Here is a 26,126-nt window from a genome sequence, read left to right as displayed (position 1 = left end):
ATACAGATCAAAAGCCATAGATTTAATTATGTCGGTTCTACTGTGATGTCCAGGGTTCTTTGTAGCCCTCCATCTTTCCATGTTTAACTCCCTTCTCTGACAGTGAGACATTTGTAACTTTAACGTGTAATACACATGAAGGAAATTCATGATTGCAAGTCTACATCACTGTGAAAAGCAAACCTGCTAACCAAAGTTCAATATTGGATTACAGTTTGTCCTTTTGTTCTGACTGAAGGCTATTGTCAAAGTATCATGTTAAAATGTTCCTTTATTTTTTTCCTCTCTTCTCTGTGGTTCTGTTCTTTGCTTGCAATACAGTTGGATGTGCTCCTTTTTGTTTGTTTCATTTTGTTTTTCTCCCTGTCTCACCTGATTGTAGTAATTTTATTTCCATCATTCTAAAAGTCACAATTTTACACAAAGATACTCTTAGAGAGGAACCACTTCTTCTTCTCCTTGGCCCCAGCCCAACATTCCCATCGCTTCAACCTCGTTTCCAGCCACCTTCGGTTGGCAACCATTCTCTGTTCTTTTTTCCTTTGGTTTCTTATTTTTTCAATAAGTTAGCAGATACATAAAATAACATTCTTTTACTTCCCCTTCTTGTGTACACAATATTGGGTTTCTTATTTTTCTTTTCCCATAACAACATACCCCATAAGTCATTTCTTGTAAGTACATATTCTTTCTCATTCTTTTTTACTCCTGCACATTAGATGAGTGTACTGTAATTTATTCAGCCATCTTTTATGTAAACATTCTGGTTGTTTTATTTATTTTATAATTACAAATAATATGTCAGTGGATAAACTTGTGATTATGTGTTTTCATACTGATGGAGAGAATCTTCTTGGAAAATCCTTAGGCATATCATTGCTAAGTCAAAAGACATGTGTGGTTTTATTGTATATTGACAATTCACTTCTAATTTTGAGTAGATACTTTAAGTAAGAATCAGGTGAGACATAATCTAGAGGCTTTATTTAGTCTTCTATAGAATATATTAGTCGTCTAGTTGACCACACATTTTTTAGTATAATCATTCTCTCATAGTGGCATTTCAGTCAATGACAGACTGTGGATGTAATGATTAGTCCCATAAGATTGGATAGCCTAGTGATTTAGTAGTTGTCTTATTTATTTCAGTGTGTATAAATATACTTTATGATGGTTGCACCATGATGACATTGCTTAATGACACACTTTTCAGAATATATCCCATCATTAATAGCTGACTATATAAGTCAAATATTTAAATTTGAACAGTTGTAAAGAATATTATTTCTAGTGTGTTTTGAATATTTGTTTTAAAATAATTCACTAGATGACTTTTTTTTCTTTTTCTTTTTAATTTTTTTTAAATTTTTTTTATTTAGTGAATATAAATTTCTAAAGTACAGCTTATGGATTACAAAGGCTTCCCCCTCCACAACTTCCCCCCCACCCACAACCCTCCCCTTTCCCACTCGCTCTCCCCTTAAATGAATCCAATATAACCTAACTATCAACCAGGCATCTTGATTAAAAACATCATGCGGGGGGGGCCAGTGCTGTGGCGTAGCAGGTAAGGCTGTTGCCTGCAGTGCTGGCATCCCATGTGGGTGCCAGTTTGAGTCCTGGATGCTCCACTTCCAATCCAGCTCTCTGGTATAGCCTGTGCAAGCAGTAGAAAATGGCCCAAGTCCTTGGACACCTGCACCCACTTGGGAGACTCAGAATTAACTCCTGACTCCTGGCTTTGGATCAGCTGAGCTCCGGCTGTTGTTGCCATCTGGGGAACGAACCAGTGGATGGAAGACCTCTCCCTCTCCCTGCCTCTGACTCTCTGTAACTCTGCCTTTCAAACAAATAATCAGTAAGTTAAAACAAAAACCATGCCAGGCACAATAAAACAAGTACTGCACAGTCTCACTCATGTGCAATCTATAAACATTGATCTCAGAAGTTGAGAGTAGAGTGGTGGATACAGGGGACTGGGGATTGTAATGGGGAGGAAGGGCTAGGGATGTTGGTTAATGGACACTAAGTCATAGTTAGGTAGCAGCAGCAAAGTTCTGATGTGCTATTGCACAGTAAAATGACAATGGTTAATGATACTGTGCTGAATGTTTTTCTAAGAAAAAAAAGAAAAAGCATAAGAAAGAATTTTGAATGTTATCACCACAAAGAAATGATAAATGTTTGGGGAGATGCATTTGCTTGCCCTAATTGGGCATTACACAATGTATACATGTATCAAACTATCACAAGTGCTGCATAAGTATGTGTAATTTCAAGTGTCAGAAATACTGTATGTAGATATATTATTTATTACTTATAGAAAATAGACATTTTTAAAGTTTTTTTATTTATTTTATTTATTTGAAAGGCAGAGTTACAGAGAGAGAGAGAGAGAGAGAGAGAGAGAGAGAGAGAGAGAGTTCCATTTGCTGGTTCACGCCCCAGATGACCACAATGGCTGGGATGGGCCAGGCCAAAGCCAGGATTCAGGATCTTCTTCCGGGAGTCTCACATGGGTGCAGGGGCCCAAATACTTGGGCTACAATGCTGATCCCAAAGACAGCCTTGTTTAGTGTTGAGACTTTTCTCTTTTTTACTTAGTTACATAGCTTGTGAGACATTGTCCTGAAAACCTAGTGTTACATATACACATTTCAGATTTGTTTACCACAATCTAATCAAACAGATGCATCCCTCAAAAAGCATTCCATAGATAAGGATTTACCTGCTAGCAAACAGCAGGTCTAATAACAAATTGATGAGCAGGTTAGACTTGGTCTTTTCTTACTTTTCTAGGATAGCTTTCCCTTGTCTCCCATAAAGGGAGATAGTGGTTTTCAGAAATGTTGTTTAATCAGTTATTTCCCATACTACCATATTTCCTCTGCAAGAAGAATATATAAACAATTGAAATTTTCAAAAATTATTTTCTGTTGCCATATGTATTTAGATGTAAATATTTCTCTGATTTGAGTTATCCTGCAATTGGTATCAATATTGATTGTTGAGGAAAAACCTAAATATAGTATAAAATTTATAAATAATTATAAATTAAAGATAGTTTTAAAAAATTTCTGGGATGGGTGTTTGGCACGGTGGTTGCTACATCACTTGGGATCTCCACCTTTCATATCACGATGTCTGGATTCTCAATTTTAACTAAACACATCTACCACAACAAGGATCCCTCTATTAAAACTGCACCAATCTCTCTCCCACTCCGTGCCCCTTCCTTCACCCCATGGAAAAAGCTATTCTGTTCTCCATTTCAAAAATTTTCTTGTAATGAAAGGATATATGAATGAAATCATATCGTATGCCATTTAAGTTTTTCTTTAAAGATTTATTTATTTGAAAGGCAAAGAGAGAGAGAGAGAGAGAGAACGAGAGAGAGAATATCTTCCATCTGCTTGCTCACTTTCCATATCCACAAAACAGCTGAGACTGGGCCAGACAGAACTCAGGTGGCAAAAACTCCATCTGAGTCTCCCACTTTTTGAGATTGGCCTTTTCATGTAACATAATTCCCGGGAGGTTTGTCCCAGTCGTCACATGTCTGATGAGTTCATTCTTTTTTATGAATGATTAGTGTTCCGTGCTATGGTGTATCACAGTTTACTTAACCATTCACTTGTTGAAGGGTATCTGGACAGCTTCCAGTTTGGGGCTATTCCAAATAAAGCTGCTATGAACATTCATGTAAGGGTTTTAATTTGAACGCATCTTCATTTATGTGAAATCCATAATCATCCTATGTTTAGTTAGTCCTGGTGCACCTCTCCTTGTCTTGTTTAAAACCTTCACTGGCTTCCTATTAATAGCTCTAGACTTCTAGCGGGTAGATATCCATGTTTATTTTATTACTTCCAATGGCATGTTGTCTCAACATTATTCCTTCTAAATGTTTAATGTCTTTTGTGGCTCATTTCTAATGAGTTGTGCACCAAGGAAATGAATTGATAAAGTGCCACAAGGACTAACCTTGGTGACATTTTTCACCTGCCACTGTGTTTTTCTCTTGAATCCATTTGTCAAGATGACTCTCAAGCAGTGTGCCTGATATTGATTTATCATTTAGAGACTTTTCTCATTGTGAACATTCGAGGGCCTAGAGAGCTCTGCTGAGTTCCTGTGCCTCTTTCATATGCTCTACTGATTAGAAGGCAGAGGGGGAGGTATCAGACTTGTCATGAAATAAATTGTTCCTCTGCCACTGGATGGAACAGCCAGGATTTGACCATCTTAAGCTTGGCTCGCCAGAAAGGGCCAGATGAGGGACTATGTGTTTCAGTGTAGTGTCATTTTTATTAAGTGACTTTGTCTTCAGGGGCACACTTCAGTGCATTCCAGATAAATTGCTTCCGTCTTTGGCAGTGACAATGGCAATATTTCCAAGCTTCATACCTCCCAGAGCCAATTGACGGGCTAAATTGCACATTGGACTGCTTAATAAGTGCACGATGGGACATGGAATCTCAGATCACTCTGCATCATTAAAAATAAGTTGTAATATGGATAAGAGGAATGGATCTTCCACTTAAATACCTAATTGGGAAATAAATACTGTACTTAATAGCTGAAACAGTGTTCATCTTTTTGTTAGAGTTTAGAAATAGTACTAAATTATTCTTCAATAATTGGTAAGTTTGCTTTTTCCCCTATAATACACAGTTACATAATAAAAAAAAAATCCTATTCCTGTGTGTGTAGATTCTATCAACCCATGCGAATACTTGGGGAAAGTACTAAGCAATTGTTTAAAAAAATATTCTCAGTAAGGAAATTAAGAAACCTGCTAAGATAAATGAGTATCACCCACTCAGGTCATGTACATAATTTGCTACAGATGATAGACACTTTGGAAAGTCTGTACTCCACTGCTAGCATTGTTAATAATGTATTTTTTAAAGATTTATTTTATTTATTTGAAAGAGTTGCAGAGAGGGGTGGAGGAGAGAGAGAGGTCTTCCATCTGCTGGCTCACTCCCCAGATGGCCACAATGGCTGGAGCGGAGCTGATCCAAAGCCAGCAGCCAGGATCTCCTTCCAGGTCTGCCATGTGGATGCAGGGGCCCAGGGACTTGGGCCATCCTCTGCTGCTCTCCCAGGTGCATTGGCAGGAGCTGGATTGGAAGTAGAACAGCTGAGAGTTGAACCAGTGTCCATGTGGGATGCTGGCACTGCAGGCCAGGGCTTTAACCTGCTATACCACAGTACTGGCCCCTGTTGAGAATATTTTTAAAACATTAAAAAGGGGTCTGTAAACCTTTCTGGGTCATGACAGTCTCATTTTGGAATAACAGAAGCTTGCTGTTAAAGGTAGAGGTAGGGTTGGTCTAGGTAGCCAGGCTCATTCCCTACCTCCTGGTCAGCCCACCAAGCCTGTCTGAGCAAATATAAGGTGAGGGGGAGTTTGAAGGGTAGCCTTATGGGCAGCGACAACAACTGGCCCCTCTCCCAGTATAGCCACAGGGCAACTGGGTCCACTCTTAGCCTGATTTAGGTGAAGGAGCTCTGCTGAAAAAACAGACCCCAGAAATGCCTCAAGACACACTCCACATGAAAACATTCCTAGTCTCCCTCCAAAACCACCTGCCTGCAGGGCAGAGGAGAAAGCCTGGGGCTCCTACAGTCTGAGGTGACACCCAGTTCTGCTCCAAGCTGAGGCCAGTCCCCTCAGGTTCTAAGCTATCAGCTGTCTTTGTTGAGGGATGTCATGTGAGCTACACAATGCACAGGGGCAGGGTGGGGGCCAAGCTTACTCATATAACATTTGTTTTAGAGTATTTGTTTCCCGGAAACATTCTTTGAAATAAGAATTGTCTGCTTTGTAAGACAGTGTTTAAAAATTCTTAGGGATATGATATCTGAGTATTAACTATGCATACTGTCTCCATCTTTCACTTATTGATGCCAGCATCACAGTTTCAATCCCTAGGCTTGGCAAATGTTTCTCAGGGGAAGGATAGTGAAATGGCCTTTTCAGAACGTTTAACAAGCCCTGGTAGAGTATCTGTCACTTTTCCATGTCCCTGACCAGGCCGTGGTCTCAGCATGTACATTTGAAGAAATGGCCAGAATAAAATGCTCATAATATAAGAATGAGAAAAGAGAGCTGGTGTTGAGGAGTAGAAGATAAAGCCACTGCCTGCAATGCTAACTTCTCATATGGGCGCTAGTTCATGTCCCGCTGTTCCAGTTCTGATCCAGCTCCTTGATAATGGCTTGGGAAAAACAGCAGAAGATGGCTTAAGTGTTTGGTCCCTTGCCACCCATGTGAGAGACCTGGAAGAAGTCCAAACCCTTGTAAGGTAGAGATTGGAGTCATGGAAGGAACCTTGGCCTTGGGGTGGAGGACTTGTGCTTCATGTCTTGCTCTTTAGAGACCAGCCCTGTGATTTAGAATGTGTCCTTAATTCCCTGGGTATCAGAATCATCATCTGTGCAGCAAAAGAGTGGAGTCAAGTTGGTTTTGGCTCTTGAATTATCAGGAATTTGTTGCAATAGAATGATGAAAAATTAAACACTGGGAAAACTTGCTATTAATGTCTCAAAAATAAGAAGAGAGAGGGAAAAAAAGCTAAAGTAGATAGTGGACTAATGCAGATTCTTGAAGGCAGCAGTGATGTCTCAAGTCGTTGGATCCCTGTCACCCAGAAGGGAGACCTTCACTGAGTTCGTAGCCATTGCCTAACCCAGCCCTGGCTATGTGGGCATTTGGGGAGTAAACTAAAGTCACGAGCTCTCCCTGTCTATCTGCCCCCATTTTTCTCAGTGTCTTTCACTCTCTCTTTCTTCCTCTCAGATAGATAGATGGATGGATGGATGGATGGATGGATGGATAGATAGATAGATAGATAGACAGACATACATATACACATACTTGGTAGTCTAACACAACTTGGAATTTTACTGCAAGATTAAAGATAACTTCTGGCTTGGGTCTTCTGTCTTGGTGTTTTCCCAGCTCCCTCCCACCTTCCCCTCTCCCAGGGCAAACTTCCAAAGCCCCTCAACCATCTGGTCTATAATAGCTGCATCTCAAGAAGCCAAACTACAGTGCATATAAAGACTAATGAGCCTTTCCGGGACCCAGCTTGATCCAAGCAGTGAACTCATCATGTAAATCTTTCATCCTAGTTGTGCCAGATGAGGAGAAAGACCTTTAGGAATCCAAGGGGAGTCTTCTAGGTTTGTGGAAGGTGCTTATCAAGCCATTTGCATGCTCATCTCCTTAAAGCCAACCTTACACATCACATTGAATTCTGTAACCTTCGTGGTAAGCAGTCAGTGTGCAAGCACCAGTAGGGCAGAGAGTTTTAAAAATTTTGTTCCCTATATATCTTTCTGTTTAGAACACTGTTGGTTCCTAGTAGGTGGTCAGTGAACATTCATGAAATCGTTGTATGCTAAAGAATTTGATTTTCAAGTCTGAAGTTTATCACTGTCATTTGCCTAAGTGTCTGTTTCTTTGAGGTTGTTGGACTAAGATTTGAGAGACAATTACCAGCCATCGTGAATCAGTTTTCAAAGCCTCTCCCACATTCCATTTTCTTCTAGGAAAACATAACTTTAATGTCTCTACATGGAGACAGCGTTGGTAAGGAGGCCTTCTGAGAAGATGATGGAAGGAGTGCAGCCAGTTTCTGCACTGAGAAGCTGATACAGTACTGTGCTTTTAGGCAGTAAAAATACACCTGAAACAATGGTTAGTCAGGAGTCTCTAGAGAAACAGAGCCAACAGATGCAGAAACACACACACACACACACACGAGAAGGAGGCTTTGGAAGGTTCATGGAAAAGTACACTTTAAACTTAAATTTTTTTTTAAAAAAATGACTTATTTATTTGAAATTCAGAATTACATGGAGGGAGGGAGGGAGATATATATAGAGAGAATCTTCCGTTTGCTGGTTCTCTGGCCAGGACTGGGCCAGGAGCTTCATCCAAGTATCCCACATGGGTGGTAGGGGCCCAACACTTGGGCCATCTACTGCTGTTTTTCTCAGACCATTTGCAGAGAGTTGGATCAGAAATGGAGCAGGAATATCATGATGCCCAGATGGGATGCCAGCATCACAGGCAATGACTTTATCTGCTACAACACAACATTGGCCCCAACTTATATTTTCATTCCACTTTCCATGAAACTTTGGGAATACCTTCGTGTGTGTGTGTGTGTGTGTGTGAATACACAGAGATAGCGACACAGAAAAATGTTTTAAGGAATTTTCAAGGAATGACTCATGCATGCTATTTGGGGGATTGGCAAATCCAAAAATCTTTAGGGCGTGCATGCAACAGGAGGCCTACAGAATGATGTTGAAATCTTGAGTGTGAAGGCTTCTGGGGGCAGAATTCCTCCTTCTTGGGAATCTCTTATTTTTAAATTAAGATCTTCAGCTGTTTGGATAAGACTCAGTGAAGAGTGATATACATTATTCAGTCACAATTAAACCACCTGAACACCAACATTTACTGATGTTTGACAAAACAACTCGACACCGTGGTCCAGCCAAGGAGAAATTTGGAGTCAAAGCTCACAATACCTGGTAGTATTGTTAGAGGAGTTGGATCTGGCAGTCACATGCTGAGTTGGAGGGAACATTTTTCTGAAAGGTGGACATAAACCCAAAGCCTGATTCTATTGGTTGTGGGCCCTGGGACAGTCATTGGCCTCTCAGTGGAAAATGAGTAGCTGATTTTGCTCATTGTTTTCCAATGTGATGGGTACACATCTTCCATCAGGGACACTATGTTTAAATTACTTCATTTGCCCAACAAATTACATTAGGAAAATATGAATTAATTATTTGCTATAAAATGTTCAACAAGATAGCTATTTTCACAAAATACATTTTCCAGCCCTTTTGAAATATGGAAAATAGTTCATGGTCTACCATTTTGCTTTGCTCTTGTTGTGGGTTACTCCAGGATCCAAGAGGGCTGTTTAAGGCTGCTCAACTCCATGTTGGGTGATGCTAGGACTGGGCAGTGACCTCTAGAGGAGCCAGTCTCGAACACACTTGCAGGCTGACCACAAGTCTAAAGGGACTGTCAATTAGAAGGACAGCTGAGGGGCCGGTGCTGTGGCATAGTGGGTGAAGCCGCCTGCAGTGCCGGCATCCCATGTGGGAACCAGTTTGAGTCCTGGCTGCTCCACTTCCGATCCAGCTCTCTGCTATGGCCTGGGAAAACAGTAGAAGATGGCCCAAGTCCTTGGGCCCCTGCACCCACGTGGGAGACCTGGAAGAAGCTTCTGGCTCCTGGCTTCTGATAGGCACAGATTTGGCAGTTGTGGCCATCTGGGGAGTGAACCAGTGGATGGAAGACTCTCTCTCTCTCTCTCTCTCTCTCTCTCTCTCTCTCTCTCTCTTTGCCTCTCCTTCTCTCTCTGTGTAACTCTGACTTTCAAATAAATAAATAAATCTTAAAAAAAAAAAGGACAGCTGGAATGCCACACATATGACAAGGGGTTCAGGTCCTGCTGCCAAGGTTCAATTCCTGGTCACTCTGGTCTTGGAAAAGTTACTTAATCTCTTCCCACCTCTCTGATCTATAGAATTTGATGTCATGGAGCCTACTTTGTAGAATTGTTAGTGGGATTACTGATCTGCATAAAGCATTCAGCCCACTACCTGGAGTAAAGCAAGCCCTGGGTAAGGCTTAGCGGCTGCCCTTGCTGCTGTTGCTGTTGGCTCCCAGAAAGCAGGCATTGCTTCCAGTTGATCCTTCCCTGTCTTCCCTCTCCACTCTTCTTGAACTTCCGAATTTATTATTTTGCTGACAAAATTTCATAGATTGCCCCATGAACAGAGTTTGTATTTCAGTGCATTCTTCACAGTTTAAGGCACATAATGCTGGTTCATGGTAATGATTAGCAAATCTGCTTACATATTGCTCTATCAGGTCATTGATGCATAGATCTCCACTCTTTAGAGGACCTCATGGGGCCTTGATCTTCCATGACCAGCAAGGAAGGAGGGGACTCAACGTGGGAGCATAAATCTCTGTATTTTTCCCTTTCTGCTTTCTCTGAACTGTGCAGGTGGGGTCAACATGAGTGAAGAGTTTGACTCTGATGTCTGTTCCAGGGTTGAGTGTTTTTTTCTTTTTTTCATCTTGTGCCGTGTAACCCAGAGGCTATTAGGATTCTTGGTTGAGTTTTCTTCATACCCTATGTACATCATATCATTTTATATCAGCTGGGAGAGAGGAAGTCACCCACAAACAATGGAAGAACAGAAAGATATTCTATACCACAAGAGAGGCCTCCAGAGAATCTTTGATCAGGATGTGTCACCTTTGAGAAACCCAGTAGTAAACTGGAATGAAGTGAAGCTAATGAAAGCAGGTTTATGCAGCTTGGAAGGCTGGAGAGTCCTAGGGAATCAGGTGTATGGACTCTCACCTGATGGTCCATTCCCATCTCACGTCCTGGGTTAGTTGCCCTTGTCATTGTCATTTCCATCCTAGCATGAGTTCTGGAAGGTTCTAAAGAGGAGCTTTTCAAGTCAGAATGAAATATGGACTGGCCATCAAGAGGCAGGAACAGTGCCTGTTCACCCAGAATGCCAGACAGTATTTTGCCACTAATGAGCAGGGCATAGTGATTCATGAATGAAGAGCTGGCTGCGGTACTGGAAAGCTCATGGGTCAGGAGGAGAGCTTCTGAGGACACTGGTCCCTCCTGATTTGACACTGTTAGTGCTGTAGACGCTCTGGCTGGCGCTGTGGTTGCAGAGCCTCTATGTGCTTTCACACACACTGTCAGTATTCTCAAATATGTTCTTCAGTGGGGTTGGGCAAAGCCCATTTACACGGATTGCAAGTATCCATGCTAGAGGGATCAGTTTATGCCATTGAATGACACATGGGGAAAATTTTCATTTTTTGGTGTTTATTTTTCTCAGAATGATTCATTTATTATAAATTTCTGCCCTCTGCCTGTTTCTGCAACCGTAGAGAGTGCTCACATTTATTACATATTTCCAACTTGCTGTAACTCCTCATGAAGACTCTTCATGCCGTTTTCCAAGGCTCTTTGTTCTAACATCCTGGGTGGCAGTGGCTTTAAAAAAGTCTGTGTACCATTTTGGCCAAATTTAGTGACCAATTTTGTGGCTTAGTGTTTCCTGTCTACTTTGTGGCTCTGGGAGATTGCAACTGTTAAGGATGGAACTCAGAAGGGACCTATTCATCTAGAAAACATTCGTCTCTTTCATCATTGGGCAGGATAACAGGATTCTCATTAACTGGCTCTGACCGTGGTGCACAGCTCTGTTGGTGGCGGAACCTACGGAGACAGGCTTGCACATCACACCCTGTGTTCTTATAGGCATGGCATGCCCCTAGAGGAGTATGAAAGAGAGGGTGCCTACATGAGGAAAGTTAATCCAGAACAGTTGTTGATACAGACATCTGCACATATAGTGCCCTTTGCTCTACTTATTGTTATTTACATACAATGTGATACCATTTGCACAGGGGCTATGGTTGCATATGTAGCCTAACTGATCCAATATTTTAAGGTAATTATTTTTTTAATTGACAGTTAATAATTGCCCCTAATTATGGAGTATAATGTTTCTGTACTTTTATACATTGTGTAATCAACCACTCAGGATATTTAGGTTATCCATTATCTCAAACAGGTATCATTTCTTGGTGATGTGAACATTCAAAATATTCTCTTCTAGCTCTTTTGAGTCATATACTGTACAGTATTGTTGAGTATAATCACCCTTCTGTGTCATAGAACACCAGAACATATTCCTCTTATTCGACTGTAGCTTTGTACCTGTCAGCCATCCTCTCCCCATCGCCCCCCAGCCCCTGGGCTCTGGGAGCTGTTGTTCTGGTCTCTGCCTAGGGAACTCAACTTCTTTAGATTCCACATCCCTATCATTTGTAGCAACATGGACGAACCTGGAGATCACTCTGTTAAGTGAAATAAGCCAGGCACAGGCAAATTAAAAAAAAAAAATCTTTTTGCTCTATTTTCCCTGGAAATCAGAACCATAAGATGAATTTTTATAACATTATATTTTAATGGAAATATTAAAATATTAGTAATTTTTAATGAGCAAGAAGATAAAAACAAATTTCACTTCTCTAAAAGCCTAAGGAGGTTTTCAGTGACTTCTAGTCAGCATTATGGGTAATGATGAACTTTGCAGAACTTAAGGGAGAATCAGGAGATATGTGGGCCTGCTGTAGATAACGGGCTTCAGATGAGAAAGCACACAGACCTGGGTCAGGATTCCGGAACACAGCAGGCCTGATTTACAGGGGTCATTCTGAGGGGAGGCTGTCTTGGGGCATCCTTTTATCATTTTGCTTTCAATTTTTATGGAAATTCTGTTTAGATAGTTCTCTTTGTCTTGTGTTTAGGAAAACATTTCCCATTTTTCTTTAAGTGCCAGCTTGTGAGCCGTGTTTCTTTATATTTGTGTAATCTCATGGGTTTCAGACAACTTTTTCAACCCTGCAAAGGCTATAAAGCAGAAGTTTCACAGACTTCCCAAAGTTGCCCCAGCATCATAAATTAGACCCTCCGACACCTATTTTGTGTTGGTCAGACCCTGTGGGGACCACAGGGAAGCTCATTACTGGGGCCTGTTTACGAAGGTGTGAGCAGGCCCAGCTCATATCATCATAGAGAAGATTTAGCCGAGAGCTGTGGGTGAGCAGAGGCTGTGCTGTCAAGCAGCAGAGATGGAGCTGCTGTAATCAGAGAATCCACCATTCTCTGGCATCCAAGGATCACGTTTGTGGGTTGTGAGCTTGTATCAAGGGCTTGGCTGTCCACCCGAGCTCCTGTATCTGCTGTTGCAGATTGCAACCGAGAGCATATGCAAGTTATGGGAGTCCCCAGTACCTACTCGGTGTGGCTTTTGGCCCAAAGCAGTGGCACGTTTGAGAGGAGTAGACACATAACCCTCTTTTTGCAGGCTCAGTGACTATGTGCTTGGCAAGACGGAACGAAGGGAATATTCAGGATTCGTACTGGCCGATTATACTTGTGCTCCTTTGTTCACGGGAAAAGCTGGGAAGACGTCCACAGTCTGTGGTTCTTTGGATTAAGTTTGATTGTCGTTGGTTTCTGTGTTTCAATAAATTATACTGTGTGTGTATGTATATGCACTCCATTTTGTCAGAGTTTTAGAAAACTTCTGGATCTTTCTGCAATTTTAAAATGAAAATAATTTTAATAAAAAATGGGCTTACATTAGCATAGAAGAGAATATGATTTAGAAAAGTGGCAGATGATACAATTCTGTTAATTCGTTGGGAGGCAGATGCCCTGGTAAAGCCAATTTATCTCTTAAATAGTCTAAATATGGGAATTCTAAATGTGAAATTAATGAATAAAGCACTGAAAACATGGTGTCAACTAAAAGTCACTCTCAGCTTATAGAAAAATGGTCTAGAAGTTCAGCAGGTATCTTTATAGGCTGTTTCATGTGCGCCATTGTCTTCATAAATCATCACAATGTTGCTTCAATGCCAACACTTTGCTGTGTGAGCTCTGTGTCTCAGTGCCACTACGCAGATGTTTGGGTGATTCTGTAAACATACCCTGTCTTAGCTACTGGATTTGAAAGTGAAAGTGAAGATAATAATCCATTCTGATCTACAGAGTTGTTGGTGGATCTAATGTACACAAAGTGGTTTTTACCAGAGAGCACACTGTGAATACTAGTTATTACTGTGTATGCCCTGGGCTTTGGCTGCAGACATACTCATATGTAAATGGATATTTGAGACATTCTGTTTTATAGTTAGCACTGCTAATAAAATGAGACCACTAAATAAGGTTACTTTCATAAGTTTAATGCTAAAATATTATACCTGTATATTAGTTTATATCTCAGTGTTTTTAAAATTGCTGTTATAGATGTCTACATTTTTTATATGATCTCTTTTTTTTCTTTTTATTTATTTATTTTTATTTAGTAAATATAAATTTCCAAAGTACTGTTTATGGATTACAATGGCTTCCCCCCCATAATTTCCCTCCCACTCTCACCCCTCCCATCTCCCGCTCCCTCTCCCATTCCATTCACATCAAGATTCATTTTCAATTATCTTTATATACAGACGATCGATTTAGTATATATTAAGTAGAGATTGCATCAGTATGCACCCACAGAAACACAAAGTGTAAAATACTATTTCAGTACTAGTTATAGCATTACTTCACATTGGACAACACATTAAGGACAGATCCCACATGAGAAGTAAGTACACAGTGACTCCTGTTGTGCACTTAACAATTTGACACTCCTGTTCATGGCATCAGTAATCTCCCTAGGCTCTAGTCATGAGTTGCCAAGGCTATGGAAGCCTTTTGAGTTCACCAACTTCGATCTTATTCCAACAGGGTCATAGTCAAAGTGGAAGTTCTCTCCTCCCTCCAGAGAAAGGTACCTCCTTCTTTGATGGCCCCATTCTTTCCACTGGGATTTCACTCGCAGAGATCTTTCATTTAGGTCTTTTTTTTTTTTTTTTCTTTTCCAGAGTGTCTTGGCTTTCCATGCCTAAAATACTCTCATGGGCTCTTGAGCCAGATCCGAATGCCTTAAGGGCTGATTCTGAGGCCCAGAGTGCTATTTAGGACATCTGCCATTCTATGAGTCTGCTGTGTATCCCGCTTCCCATGTTGGATCATTCTCTCCCTTTTTGATTCTATCAGTTAGTATTAGCAGACACTAGTCTTGTTTGTGTGATCCCTTTGATTCTTAGACCTATCAGTGTGATCAATTGTGAACTGAAATTGATCACTTGGGCTAGTGAGATGGCATTGGTACATGCCACCTTGATGGGATTGTATTGGAATCCCCTGGCACGTTTCTCACTCCACCATTTGGGGCAAGTCCGATAGATGTCCACATATTTTTAACTAGCTTTAGTTATTAACTTATTAAACTCTTTGAAATACTAAAAATCTGTACCATTTTCCCTTGAGCACATCTCCCAATTAAAAAAAAAACACACCTTTTTTTCTCTTAACATCTTTAAAAGTAATAAATATTATAAAGAGTTATGTATTTTTCTTAGGTCTCAAAATTTTGCTACTAGGAAATTGCTTTATGTTGGAATGAATTATATGCAGCTTCTAATAGAGTTTTTTGGAAGTATCCTTTTATTATTTCATGATATAAGCCCCAGCATAGCTTTAAAAATATGTGTGTGTATAAATATGAGAGAAAGATATAAAGAGCTTAGAGCAAATCAAGGAAATTATCTTCCCTCCAAAGAATTTTCCTATCAAATATAAACACAGTTATTGCTAGTTTCAGTGGATAATAAGAAAAAAATAACACACCTTCATTTCAGGCACTGAAACTAGATTCCCTTTTGTGCTTGCTTGTTATTGCAACTTTAAAACAAAACACACACAACGTAGATTTTACCATTTTAACAACCTTAAGTGTGTATTTCAATGGTGTTATATAAGGTGGTGCAGCCACCATCCCCACCCTCCGTCTCTGTATTTCTTTCGTCTAATCCAGCTGGATCTCTGTCCCCATTAAACAGGAACTCCTCATTTTCTTACCCATAAAGGTCCTGGAAACCACTGTTCTACTAACGGTCTCTGTGTCTTCCAAGTACCTCATGTAGGTGGAATCACATGGTATTTGCCTTCTTCTGACTGGTTTATTTCACTTAGCATGATATCTTCAGAGTTTATCCATACTTTAGCATGTACCAGAATTTTCTTTCTCTTTAAGGCTGACCAATACTCACTTGTATGCATACACTGTGTTTTGCTTAACAATTTAATCTGTCAGTAGATGGCTGAGTTGCTTCCACATTTTATCTATTTTGAACTAGGCTGCTATTAACGTTAGTGTGTAGGTAGCTCATGAAACCTTGCTTTCGAGTATATGTCTAAAAGGGGAATAATATGATAATTTTATTTTTACTTTTCATGAGAAACCACCACATGGCTTTCTACAGTGGCAGTACTATTTTACATTCCCACCTACAGTATGCAGACATTCCAATTTCTTCATAGCCTCAATGACATTTATTTTATTTTTTTTAACACAGCTATGTTAATAGGTATGTTGTCTCATTGCAATTTTGTTTTGCACAGTGACTAGTGAGAATCTTTCCATGTGCTTAGTATTCACGTGTATATCTTCTTTACAGAAATGTCTATTAAAGTGCTTTGCCCATTTTTGGATTGAGTTGTTTATTTTTTGTCATTTACTTTTAGGAGTTCTCTATATATTCTGGGGATTAGTCCCTTATAGGTATATTTTGCAAATATTTTCTCCCATTCTGTGTTTTTTTTTTCATCTGTTGATACTACCTTTTAATGTACATTAAAAAATTCGTGAAGTCCAATTTTTTTACTTTTTTATTTGTTGTCTGTGCTGTTGGTTTCAGATCCAAGAATTCATTGGTAAATCCAATGTTCTGAAGTTTTACCTTATGTTTTCTTCTAAGAGTTTTAAAGTAGAGTGGGTGTTGTAGCAAATCAGGTGAAGCAGCCACTTGCAATGTTGGCATCCCATACGGGCAATAGTTTGTGTCCCCGCTGCTCCACTTACAATCCAACTCTCCGCTAATGGCCTGGGAAGGGCAACAGAAGACAGCCTGAGTACTTGGCCCCTGACACCCAAAAGGTAGACTGAGAGGAGGCACCTGACTCCTGGCTTCAGCCTGGCCCAGCCCTGGCTGTTGTGGCCATCTAGGGAGTGAATCAGCAGATGGAAAACCTCTCTCTCTCCCTGTCTTTCCCTCACTCTGTAGCTCTAACTTTCAAATAAGTAAATAAATATTTTAATTAAAAAAGAGTTTAATAGTTTTAGGTCTTGCATTTAGATCTTAGATCCATTTTGAGTTAACTTTTGCATATGACATTAGGTAGAAATCTTGTTTCATTCTTCTCCATGAACCTATGCAATTTTTCCAGTACTATTTGTTGAAAAGACTATCCTTTCACATTGAATGATCTTGGCATCCCTGTTGATCAGTTTATAACATATGTAATTGTTTATTTAGGAGCTTTTTATTCTGTTCCACTGGTCTTTCTTCTGTCTGTTTAAATGTACCTTTGAATTTCTCTATTGAATTTTTCATTTCCATTTTAATACTTTCAGCTTCAGAATTTCTTTTTTTTCTTTTAAGGTTTCTGTCTGTTTCCAATTTTGTTCATACATTGCTTTTGTGACTTTCTTTACTTTTTTTTTTTAGTTCTTCGAGCATCTTCAAAACAGTTGTTTTAAAGTCTTTATCTAATAGACCTGCCATTAGGTATTTTTCAGTTACATTTTTTACTGATCTTTAATCTCTTCCTATCTTTGGGTGTTGCAGTTTTTGGTATTGATTTTTGTTTCTTTGTTTATTGTGGTAGGCTGTCTTTGTGATGTGGGTTAACCTGAGGTATAAATTAAGGGTCCTCTCGGGTCTCTTCTGAGCCTAAATCTTCCCCAGGGCATGTGTAGTCACTTCTGAGTTTCCAGGTACTTCTTTTTTTATTTTTTTAAAGATTTTATTTATTTATTTGAGAGGTAGAGTTACAGACAGTGAGAGGGAGAGACAGAGACAAAGGTCTTCCTGCCATTGGTTCACTCACCAAAAAGCGGCAACGACCAGAGCTGCGTTGATCCGAAGCCTGGAGCCAGGTGCTTCCTCCTGGTGTCCTATGCGGGTACAGGGGCCCAAGGACTTGGGCCATGCTCTACTGCTTTCCCATAGCAGAGAGCTGGATTGAAAGAGGAGCAGCCAGGACTAGAACCAGCGCCCATATGGGATACCAGTGCCCATATGGGATACCAGCACCACAGGCGGAGGATTAACCTACTGCGCCACAGCACTGTCCTAGGTACTTCTTCTTAATGCCCTAGGCTTAACCCCTAGACCTCATAAAGTTTTAAAAAGAAAGCTACAAGTTAAAAGTTGAGGGGGAGGAAGAGGGTTCTATCTCTTTAAATTCTCGAGACATCACTTTAGCCACAGAGGGGAAGATACTCATAGCAATGAGGGCATGTACAGCATTGATGGCAGTTCCCCTGTTTGTCTGCACCCCCCTGATAGAAGCAGCAACCAGCAATGGGAGCATAGAGCTCAAGTATTTGGAGGACAGGGTCCTGGAAGCTGAATGTGGGTAGCTCTAGAAACACATGCACCATTGCCTGTCACATGGCTAGTGATAGGCCAGTGATAGTTGCTGCTCTGCTAGGACCTGAACTTGAGTGAAAGTAAATTATCTTCTAAGATTTCCTTTAGGAGTTGCAAGCCCTCAATAGATTCTGGAGTTCGAAAATAGTTACTTCAGACAGACTCTTCTGATGCTGTTGTTTGGTCTGGGTGGGGGATGGAATCCTGGTGCTTCCCACACTGCCATATTCCCAGAATTCTTTCCCCAATTCATTTTGCTTCTAAACTACCAAAAGTGGAGGTAGCATAGAAAAGATGGAAGTACTAACACCTGCTACAACTTGGATGAAGCTTGAAAAAATATATTAAGTGAAGAAGCCAGACAAGAGGTCACATATTGTATGATTCCAGTTGCATAGAATATCCAAAATATTGAATCATAAAGACAAGAAGCAGATCAGTGGTTGCCAAGAGTTTAAGGGGAGATTTTTTTTTAAAAGATGTATTTATTTATTTGAAAGTCAGAGTTACACAGAGAGAAGGAGAGACAGGGAGTGGAAGAGAGAGAGAGAGACAGAGAGGGGTCTTCTGTCCGATGGTTCATTCCCCAATTAGCCGCAATGGCAAGAGCTGTGCCGATCTGAAGCCAGGAGCCAGGAGCTTCCTCTGGGTCTCCCACATGGGTGCAGGGCCCCAAGCACTTGGGCATCTTTTACTGCTTTCCCAGGCCATAGCAGAGAGCTGGATGGGAAGTGGAGCCACCGGGACTCAAATTGGCGCCCATATGGGATGCTGGCACTGCAGACAGTGGCTTTACCTGGTATGGCACAGCACTGGCCCCTAAGGGTAGGTTTTGAAATGGATTGATTGCCTATTGTTATTGAAGTCTCCTTTGAAAGTGATTAAAATATTTTTGAGCTAGTCCTGATAGTTGTACCATAATGTGAGTCTACTAAATGCTACTGAATTGTACATTTTTAGTGGTTAATTTTATGTACTATGAATTTTATTTCAATCAAAAAATAATAGAGCTATTAGAAAAAATAATAAAGATCTTATAAACTGCCATAAACAGAAAACACATTTTTGGGAAATTATTATTCAGTAAACCTGTACTGTAAATATTCTCCCAAATCCATCTTTGTACTTTGACTCTTACTTGGGGTGACAGTAAGATGTTCAACTGGTTGTGTCCTTGGGGTATATAGGCACTTGCAGTGTTTAGCTCATTTTTCTCTCTGAGTCTTTTGCCAAATCTTGACAGTGTCATTCCCACCTGTCTCCTCCTGTCCTTCCCCACTCTCCCCACTCCTGGAATCTCCCCACCCTTGCCTCCTGGTTGTGTTTCTGATATTAGTCGGCCAACCCCAGCTTCCTTTCTAGCTTCTTTTCCATATTCTATCCTTTTTTTCTGTCAGCCAAGTCTCCGAGTTCACACTCAGACCCTGCTATAGCATTGATCCTATTGGCATTCCACAAGGAGCAGTGGAACCCAAAGACTGCATGCAGACCACTCCACAAAGTGCCGCCTGCTTTTGGCCAGCTGAGTCTGGAGGGGTTTCTCCGGGCTCTTCTCTAGGACTGTCTTATGCTACTGCCTGCTGTGTGGTGAAGTGTAGCACCCTATTTGCACAAACAGGTTGGGACTTCTCACCCTGCCGCTATGCTTCTCCTGCCCTGTCTTCCTGTCTACCACATTGACTGACTTGGCTCCTTTCTGAATGTTGAGATCCTATGTCTTGAAATCAATGACTGTCCTCTCTGAACTCTTCATCATCAAGATGCCCTCTCTTCCCCTGCTAAATGCTCAAGATTCTTTGCTGGACCCGTTGCCCTACCAATTGGTCTACCTTACATCCTAGTCCTGTCTGTGCACCTGCTGAGGGTTAGAATTTACCCTGACCTGTCCACCTGGTGAATTATGGAGCAAGAGCTTAAACCTCATTTTCACCCATTGTTTCCTTCTCATTGATTCATTTTGACCCTACCCACATTCACATCACCCTCCCCCCAGCACACCTGCCTGGTGCATTGTTAGTGTGTATAGTAGGTTTTCAATGAATATTTCTAGAATGCACAGTACTTCAATATCTTTACCAGGATTTATCTGTTTAAACAGACTACCCAATTAAATGTTGTTTGAGATATAACCAAAACACAAAAAGAAGCAATATTACTTCTGTCTTCCAAGACTTTTTGGTATGTAGCCTTTATAGTTCTGCAAGCATGAGCATTGATTATAAGGCACTGTTTTTGTTCTCACAGTTTCCATGGACCATTTTTGGTCTTGGATCTTCACATTCACAGTATTTGTATCTATGCCATTAATTTTAAACCTAATTATATACTCTTTCATATTATTTCATAACTAATTACTTAAGCTTTATGCATTTTCATAATGCCAGTGCCCCAATAGTAACAATTATATCCATTTTGATGAAAGAAGATAGAGAAACAATGAAAATCCCTTCATAAACAAATTCTTACAAAGATGCTATTTGTACCAAGTGGAATTATTTTTCTTAGTTTCATTGCTGCTTATCTAGCTATTTGATAAGCCAGCATTCTAGTCTTAACAAATGTGTAGATCTTTCATTTATTATCACATAACCAGATGCCCATCAGTTCAAAAGCTGTTTGGTTGAAAAATAACTTGGCATTGCTGTGTTTTTCAAAATTATCTAGGGAGGGAAAACAATCATGCTTTAGGCTGTAATTTAAATAGAACTGTTTTTGTGTCCTTGGCATTTGCTGCAAGCAATCAGCCTAAGTGAAATCAAACATTGAAAGATTTGGAAGGAGAACTAGGCTAGGAGATAAGTTTAATACATTTTTTTCATGTTTTTCAGAGGCAAAATCCCTTTGATTCCCTCTTATCATTAAATTCTGTGTGTGTTTGGTTGAAAATAAACTGAGTGACTTTATGATTTTAAAGAAATGCCAAGTTATTCAAAAGATCAGAATCAGTCATTTTAATGTGAAAAGCAAGAAGGTAGTCTTCTAGAAATTATGTTTTTGAAATCCAACTCTAGAAACTTGAGTTTGCCCAGTGGTTAGGACACCAGTTTAGATATCCATGACCCACATCTGAATGCCTGGGTTTGATCTCCTGCTCCTCTCCCAATGCTACCTTCCTGCTAACTTGTACCCTCAGTGGCAGCAGTGATAGCCAAGACTGTTGGGTCACTGCCATCCATGTGGGAGACTCAGACTGAGCTCCTGGTTCCTGGCTTTAACCTGGCCCAGCCACTACATTGCAGGCATCCAGAGAGTGAAACAATGGATGGGGGTGTTTCTCTCTCTCTCTCCCCTCTCTCTCTCTCTCTCTCTCTCTCTCTCTCTCTCCCTGGAAAGTAAGTAAAAATATAACTCTGTTTAAGAAATTTCAATACATTTTCCAAGCATGCGACTTGTTGGGAAGTACAAGTAGCAATTCTTTTTCTGTTTATTAAAAGATTTACTTATTTGGGCACTGTGGCGCAGCGGGTTAACGCCCTGGCCTGGAGCGCTGGCATCCCATATGGGCACTGGTTTGAGACCCGGCTGCTCCACTTCCGATCCGGCTCTCTGCCTGGGAAAGTAGTAGAAGATGGCCCAAATCCTTGGGCCCCTGTACTCATGTGGGAGACCTGGAAGAAGCTCCTGGCTCCTGGCTTCAGATCAGCACAGTTCTGGCCATTGCGGCCAATTGGAAAGGGAACCATCGGATGGAAGACCTCTCTCTCTCTCTGCCTCTCCCCTTTCTGTCTAACTCTGACTTTCAAATAAAAATAAATAGATTTTTTTTAAAAAAGTTACTTATTTATTTGAAAGAGCTACATAGAGAGAGAAAGAGAGGAAGAGGGATAGGGAGGGGTCTTCCATCCATTGGTTCATTCCCCAATTGGTTGCAAAGGAGCTGGGCTGATCTGAAGCCAGGAGCCAGGACTGGCTTCTAGGTCCCCAACATGGGTTCAGGGGCTCAAGGACATGAGCCATCTTCTTCTGCTTTCCCAGGCATAGCAGAGAGTTGGATTGGAAGTAGAGCAGCTGGCACTTGAACCGGTGCCCATATGGGATGCCAGCACTGCAGGCAGCGGCTTTACCTGCTACACTACAGCCCCAGCCCCGTAGGAATTCTTATGATAGTTACTTGTCCAGGGAGCAAGAGAGAAGCCTCTTCACCATTCCAGGGTGTTCTTGGGGCTGGCTAAGGATTATCTACCCACTTAACTCATTAGAATGAAGAGCCCACTGCTGACCACTCCTTTTTCTTCTTCTCCTCCCTCTGTAGGTTACCTATCTGGGGAAAGTCTCCACCTCAGGCATGCAGTTTTTGTCAGGCTGCACAGAGAAGCCAGTCATTGAGCTCTGGAAGAAGCACACACTGGCTCGAGAAGATGTTTTTCCAGCCAATGCCCTCCTGGAAATCCGACCATTCCAAGTGTGGCTCCATCACCTTGACCACAAAGGTGAGGCCACTGTCCACATGGATACCTTCCAGGTGGCCCGTATCGCCTACTGCACTGCCGACCACAACGTGAGCCCCAACATCTTTGCCTGGGTCTACAGGGAGATCAATGACGACCTGTCCTACCAAATGGACTGCCATGCTGTGGAGTGCGAGAGCAAGCTCGAGGCCAAGAAGCTGGCACACGCCATGATGGAGGCCTTCAAGAAGACTTTCCACAGTATGAAGAGTGACGGACGGATCCACAGAAACAGCTCCTCTGAAGAGGTTTCCCAGGAGTTGGAATCCGATGATGGCTGAGTGAACTTAAGATGCTTTGGCAAAGGCAGCATTGGTCAAGGAATTCAAGATGATCGATGAAGACGCAATGATTCAAATTTGAGCTGCAAAGACTGCCAAACTATTGGCTGACCATGCTTTTTAAATTCAGAAGAGCAATCCTAAATCTAAAGAAATGTATCATTAAAGTAATTACGTTACATTGAAATCTGCTGCTGCTGGGACTGTGAGGAGGGTGGTAGTGTGGATGGGGAGGAAGGTTCTAGACTCTCTTCTTACTATTTTTTTTTTCTCATTTCCTGATGCCTCCCTGTGGGAGAACTCCATGCCTATTTTCACCACTCTCAGGCAAATGCTCCATGGCTGTTATTTGAAGGACCATTCCAATCTGCCTTATGAAATCCAACACGAATGTTAGCAGCACCGGTAGGATCCCTGGTGCAAGTGTGCGGAGGGGGCCGCGGGTGCTGGTGTGGATGTGGCAGGTGCAGGGACACCTCCTGATGGTCCTGAGAGCTCCTCTCCCACCGCGTATCCTAGACTTTCTCCTCAGTATGCAAATCAGCACAGCCTTTATTGAGCTTTATAACTAACAACCTGATAGTTGGCAGTTAATTCACAGTTAAAGATGAAGCTTTTATTTTACATAAATATATCAAGTAGTACCCTCTTATTGTATTCACTTCATCTATTTTCTTAGGATACTTGCAACTACTAATAACCCTTCCCTCCTGCTATCCTATCCACCCCTTCTTCCCTCCAACATCCCGAGAGGGATGGATACTCAACATACACTGCAGGACACCAAAAGGGAAGAAAATAACCAAGCAAAGGAGATAAACAATCAAGCAAACAAACCTGAAATCTAAAACCACCACCCCAAAAGCAGAAACCCTGGAAAAAGGGAATACATAATCAGCAAGTGAGAAAACCACGCAGGCCCCCTTTCCAGCCATGGATTCTGCTAACTTATGTAGTTGATGGTCCCGTTTGATGAATCCTTCATGGCAAGCTTCGAATCTGATTTGACCTCACCTGGAAAACTTTACCCTGTCACTGGACATTGCACTCACATGGGATGAGTTAGATAAACTTAGCTTATCTAGAGAACCTATGTGCATCTTATCCTAAATGGAAAATCTTGTTACCTTAAAATTGAGGTTCTCTTAGAATCGCCCATTTGCTCATGATGTATAATGCAAAATTCTCCCTAAACCTGAGATGTCTCAGTTTCATGAATCTTTAATGTAAACAAAAGAAGTCAACTTTGCGTGAAGTTGAAAGTGTTAAAAGTACACACATTTAAGGCCAAGAGCAGATGCATCTCCCAGGTAATGCCGCTCCTTTGTAAGACTCTGGTTTCAACCCTGGTATTGGCAGGGACACTGGGGCACCTTAGAAGCCTTAAATGAGAGCTAATCTAATCCAGTGAGTGATGGTGTTGGCTTTTTGGTCTGTGCATCTGTGTGTCCATGTGTGCGTTGTGTGTGTGTACGTGTGCCCTTCGTGTGCGGGTCCAGTGTTCAGCATGTATAATAAGCATGGGGTCATATTGAGGAGGACTCGCCTCTCGAAGAAATGCTTGTTGCTTTACAACATATGTAAACAATCCTTTAGCATAAATGCATTCATTCTTTAATAAAAATATGTTTGCATTAATAAAACTGAAGAGTTTCTTATTCTATGTGTCTTTTTCAAGCAAGGAAAATCAGAAGAAGATAGATCAAATTGGATAAATAGGACAATTCTATCTCGACATATTTTTAAGCTTGGTCATATGTAACACGTTCTTGATTGTGTTTTATTTTCCAAATCTACAATCTGTGTTTAATTGCTGGCCTGCTCCTTAACTGAGAAGGTGACATGCCAACAGTTGCAGTTGTTATTTAGTGTGAACTGATTTCCGAATAGAGTCTTCCAGAACATTTTGCAAACGATTGCTGTTTACAGCATCTCTTGTAGATCTTTGGAGAACCCACACTGAAATCCTGGAAAATAAATGTTGAGTGATTCCTGCTGATGGAACTCATTAAAAATGTCTCCTGCAGGTCATGATTTCTCAGAGTGGCCCCATTAATCAAGCAAGACAAGAAGCCATGGAGCCTGTGAGTTGTAAAGAATGTTTTTCATGGAATCAGTAACAAATATAAAGCCTTCTAAAGTAGAAATATGGGTCTGGCACTGTGGCTTAGAGGATAGAGCCACTGTTTGTGGTGTCAGCCTCCCACATGGGTGCAGGTTCAAATCTAGGATGGTCCACTTCCAATCCAGCTCCCTGCTAATGCATCTGGGAAAGAAGCTGAAGATGGCCCAAGTCCTTGTGCCCCTGCACCCACATGAGAGACCCAGAGGAAGTTCCTGGCTCCTGACTTCAGACTGGCCCAGCTCTGGCTGTTGTGGCCACTTGGGGAGTGAACCAGCGATGGAAGATCTTTCTTTCTCTCTTTCTCTACCTCTCTCTACAACTTTGCCTTTCAAATAAATAAGTAAATATTTTTTAAAAAGTAGAAATATCAATGCCTGCTAAAGAGATGAACTCAAGTGAGAATGGCTACCCAGCTCTTCAATTGAACAGCATTTCTCTCAAGTTGGACTTTTCCCAATTTTGGTTTTACTTCATTGTTCTTGAATGTACATTTAAAAGGAAAAAAAAAACAAAAACTTGGACATTATGTATTTTGAAACCATACTATTTTCTTCTCTGAGTAGAACTTAAGTTGAATCCCGTGGTTATTGAACAAAGCATTTGCTGGTATGTTTGTTTAGGGTCCTAAATATGATGTAATGAGTAGCTGGCTCTGATACTATTGTCAGGAGCTTTTGCTTGGGGTGATTGGAAAAGGGTGATTCAGCCATACATTAGTTTTAATGCTTTGTATTCTCCCTTTCTGTACCATATTTTCTATGCTAGTGGCCATGGTTACAAAGCACTTTCATGTACATTACTCTTATGCTCCTCAGACGATTCCTCCAAGCAGGCATGGCCTTGACTTTGCAGCTGAAGAACCTGAGACTCAGAGAGGTTGCATAAGTTGGCCAAGGGACAACAGCTAACATGCGCTTGATGAAAGTATAGCCATTCGGCTTCAAGTCCAAGGCTGTAGTTCTGTCTAGGCAAGCTTCACCTGCTTTGGATTTTTCTTTTTATTCCATTCCCCTGAAAAACCTGTTAGCATATTGTCAGCACATTAAGCCGTTAGAGATAAACTTTCTCGGCTATTCCATTTTGAAGCAATTTTTGTAGCACAAATAATGCAAGATGAGATTTTCATTAAG

The 26,126-nt window shown here is 41.1% G+C and overlaps 1 protein-coding gene across 1 annotated transcript in view; it reads left to right on the top strand.

Moving 5' to 3' along the window:
• Nucleotides 1-24,544, top strand: part of PID1 (phosphotyrosine interaction domain containing 1) — a 268,098-nt gene extending 243,554 nt beyond the window's left edge. The window contains exon 3 of the mRNA XM_062193167.1: nt 22,395-24,544. Coding sequence (XP_062049151.1) covers nt 22,395-22,871 — 477 coding nt within the window. The 3' untranslated portion in view covers nt 22,872-24,544. The remainder of the gene's footprint in view (nt 1-22,394) is intronic.
• Nucleotides 24,545-26,126: the final 1,582 nt, after the last annotated feature.

The sequence above is a fragment of the Lepus europaeus genome, chromosome 1 (assembly GCF_033115175.1).
Source record: "Lepus europaeus isolate LE1 chromosome 1, mLepTim1.pri, whole genome shotgun sequence".
Lineage (NCBI taxonomy): Eukaryota > Metazoa > Chordata > Mammalia > Lagomorpha > Leporidae > Lepus > Lepus europaeus.
This window is presented reverse-complemented; position numbering and strand designations above follow the sequence as displayed.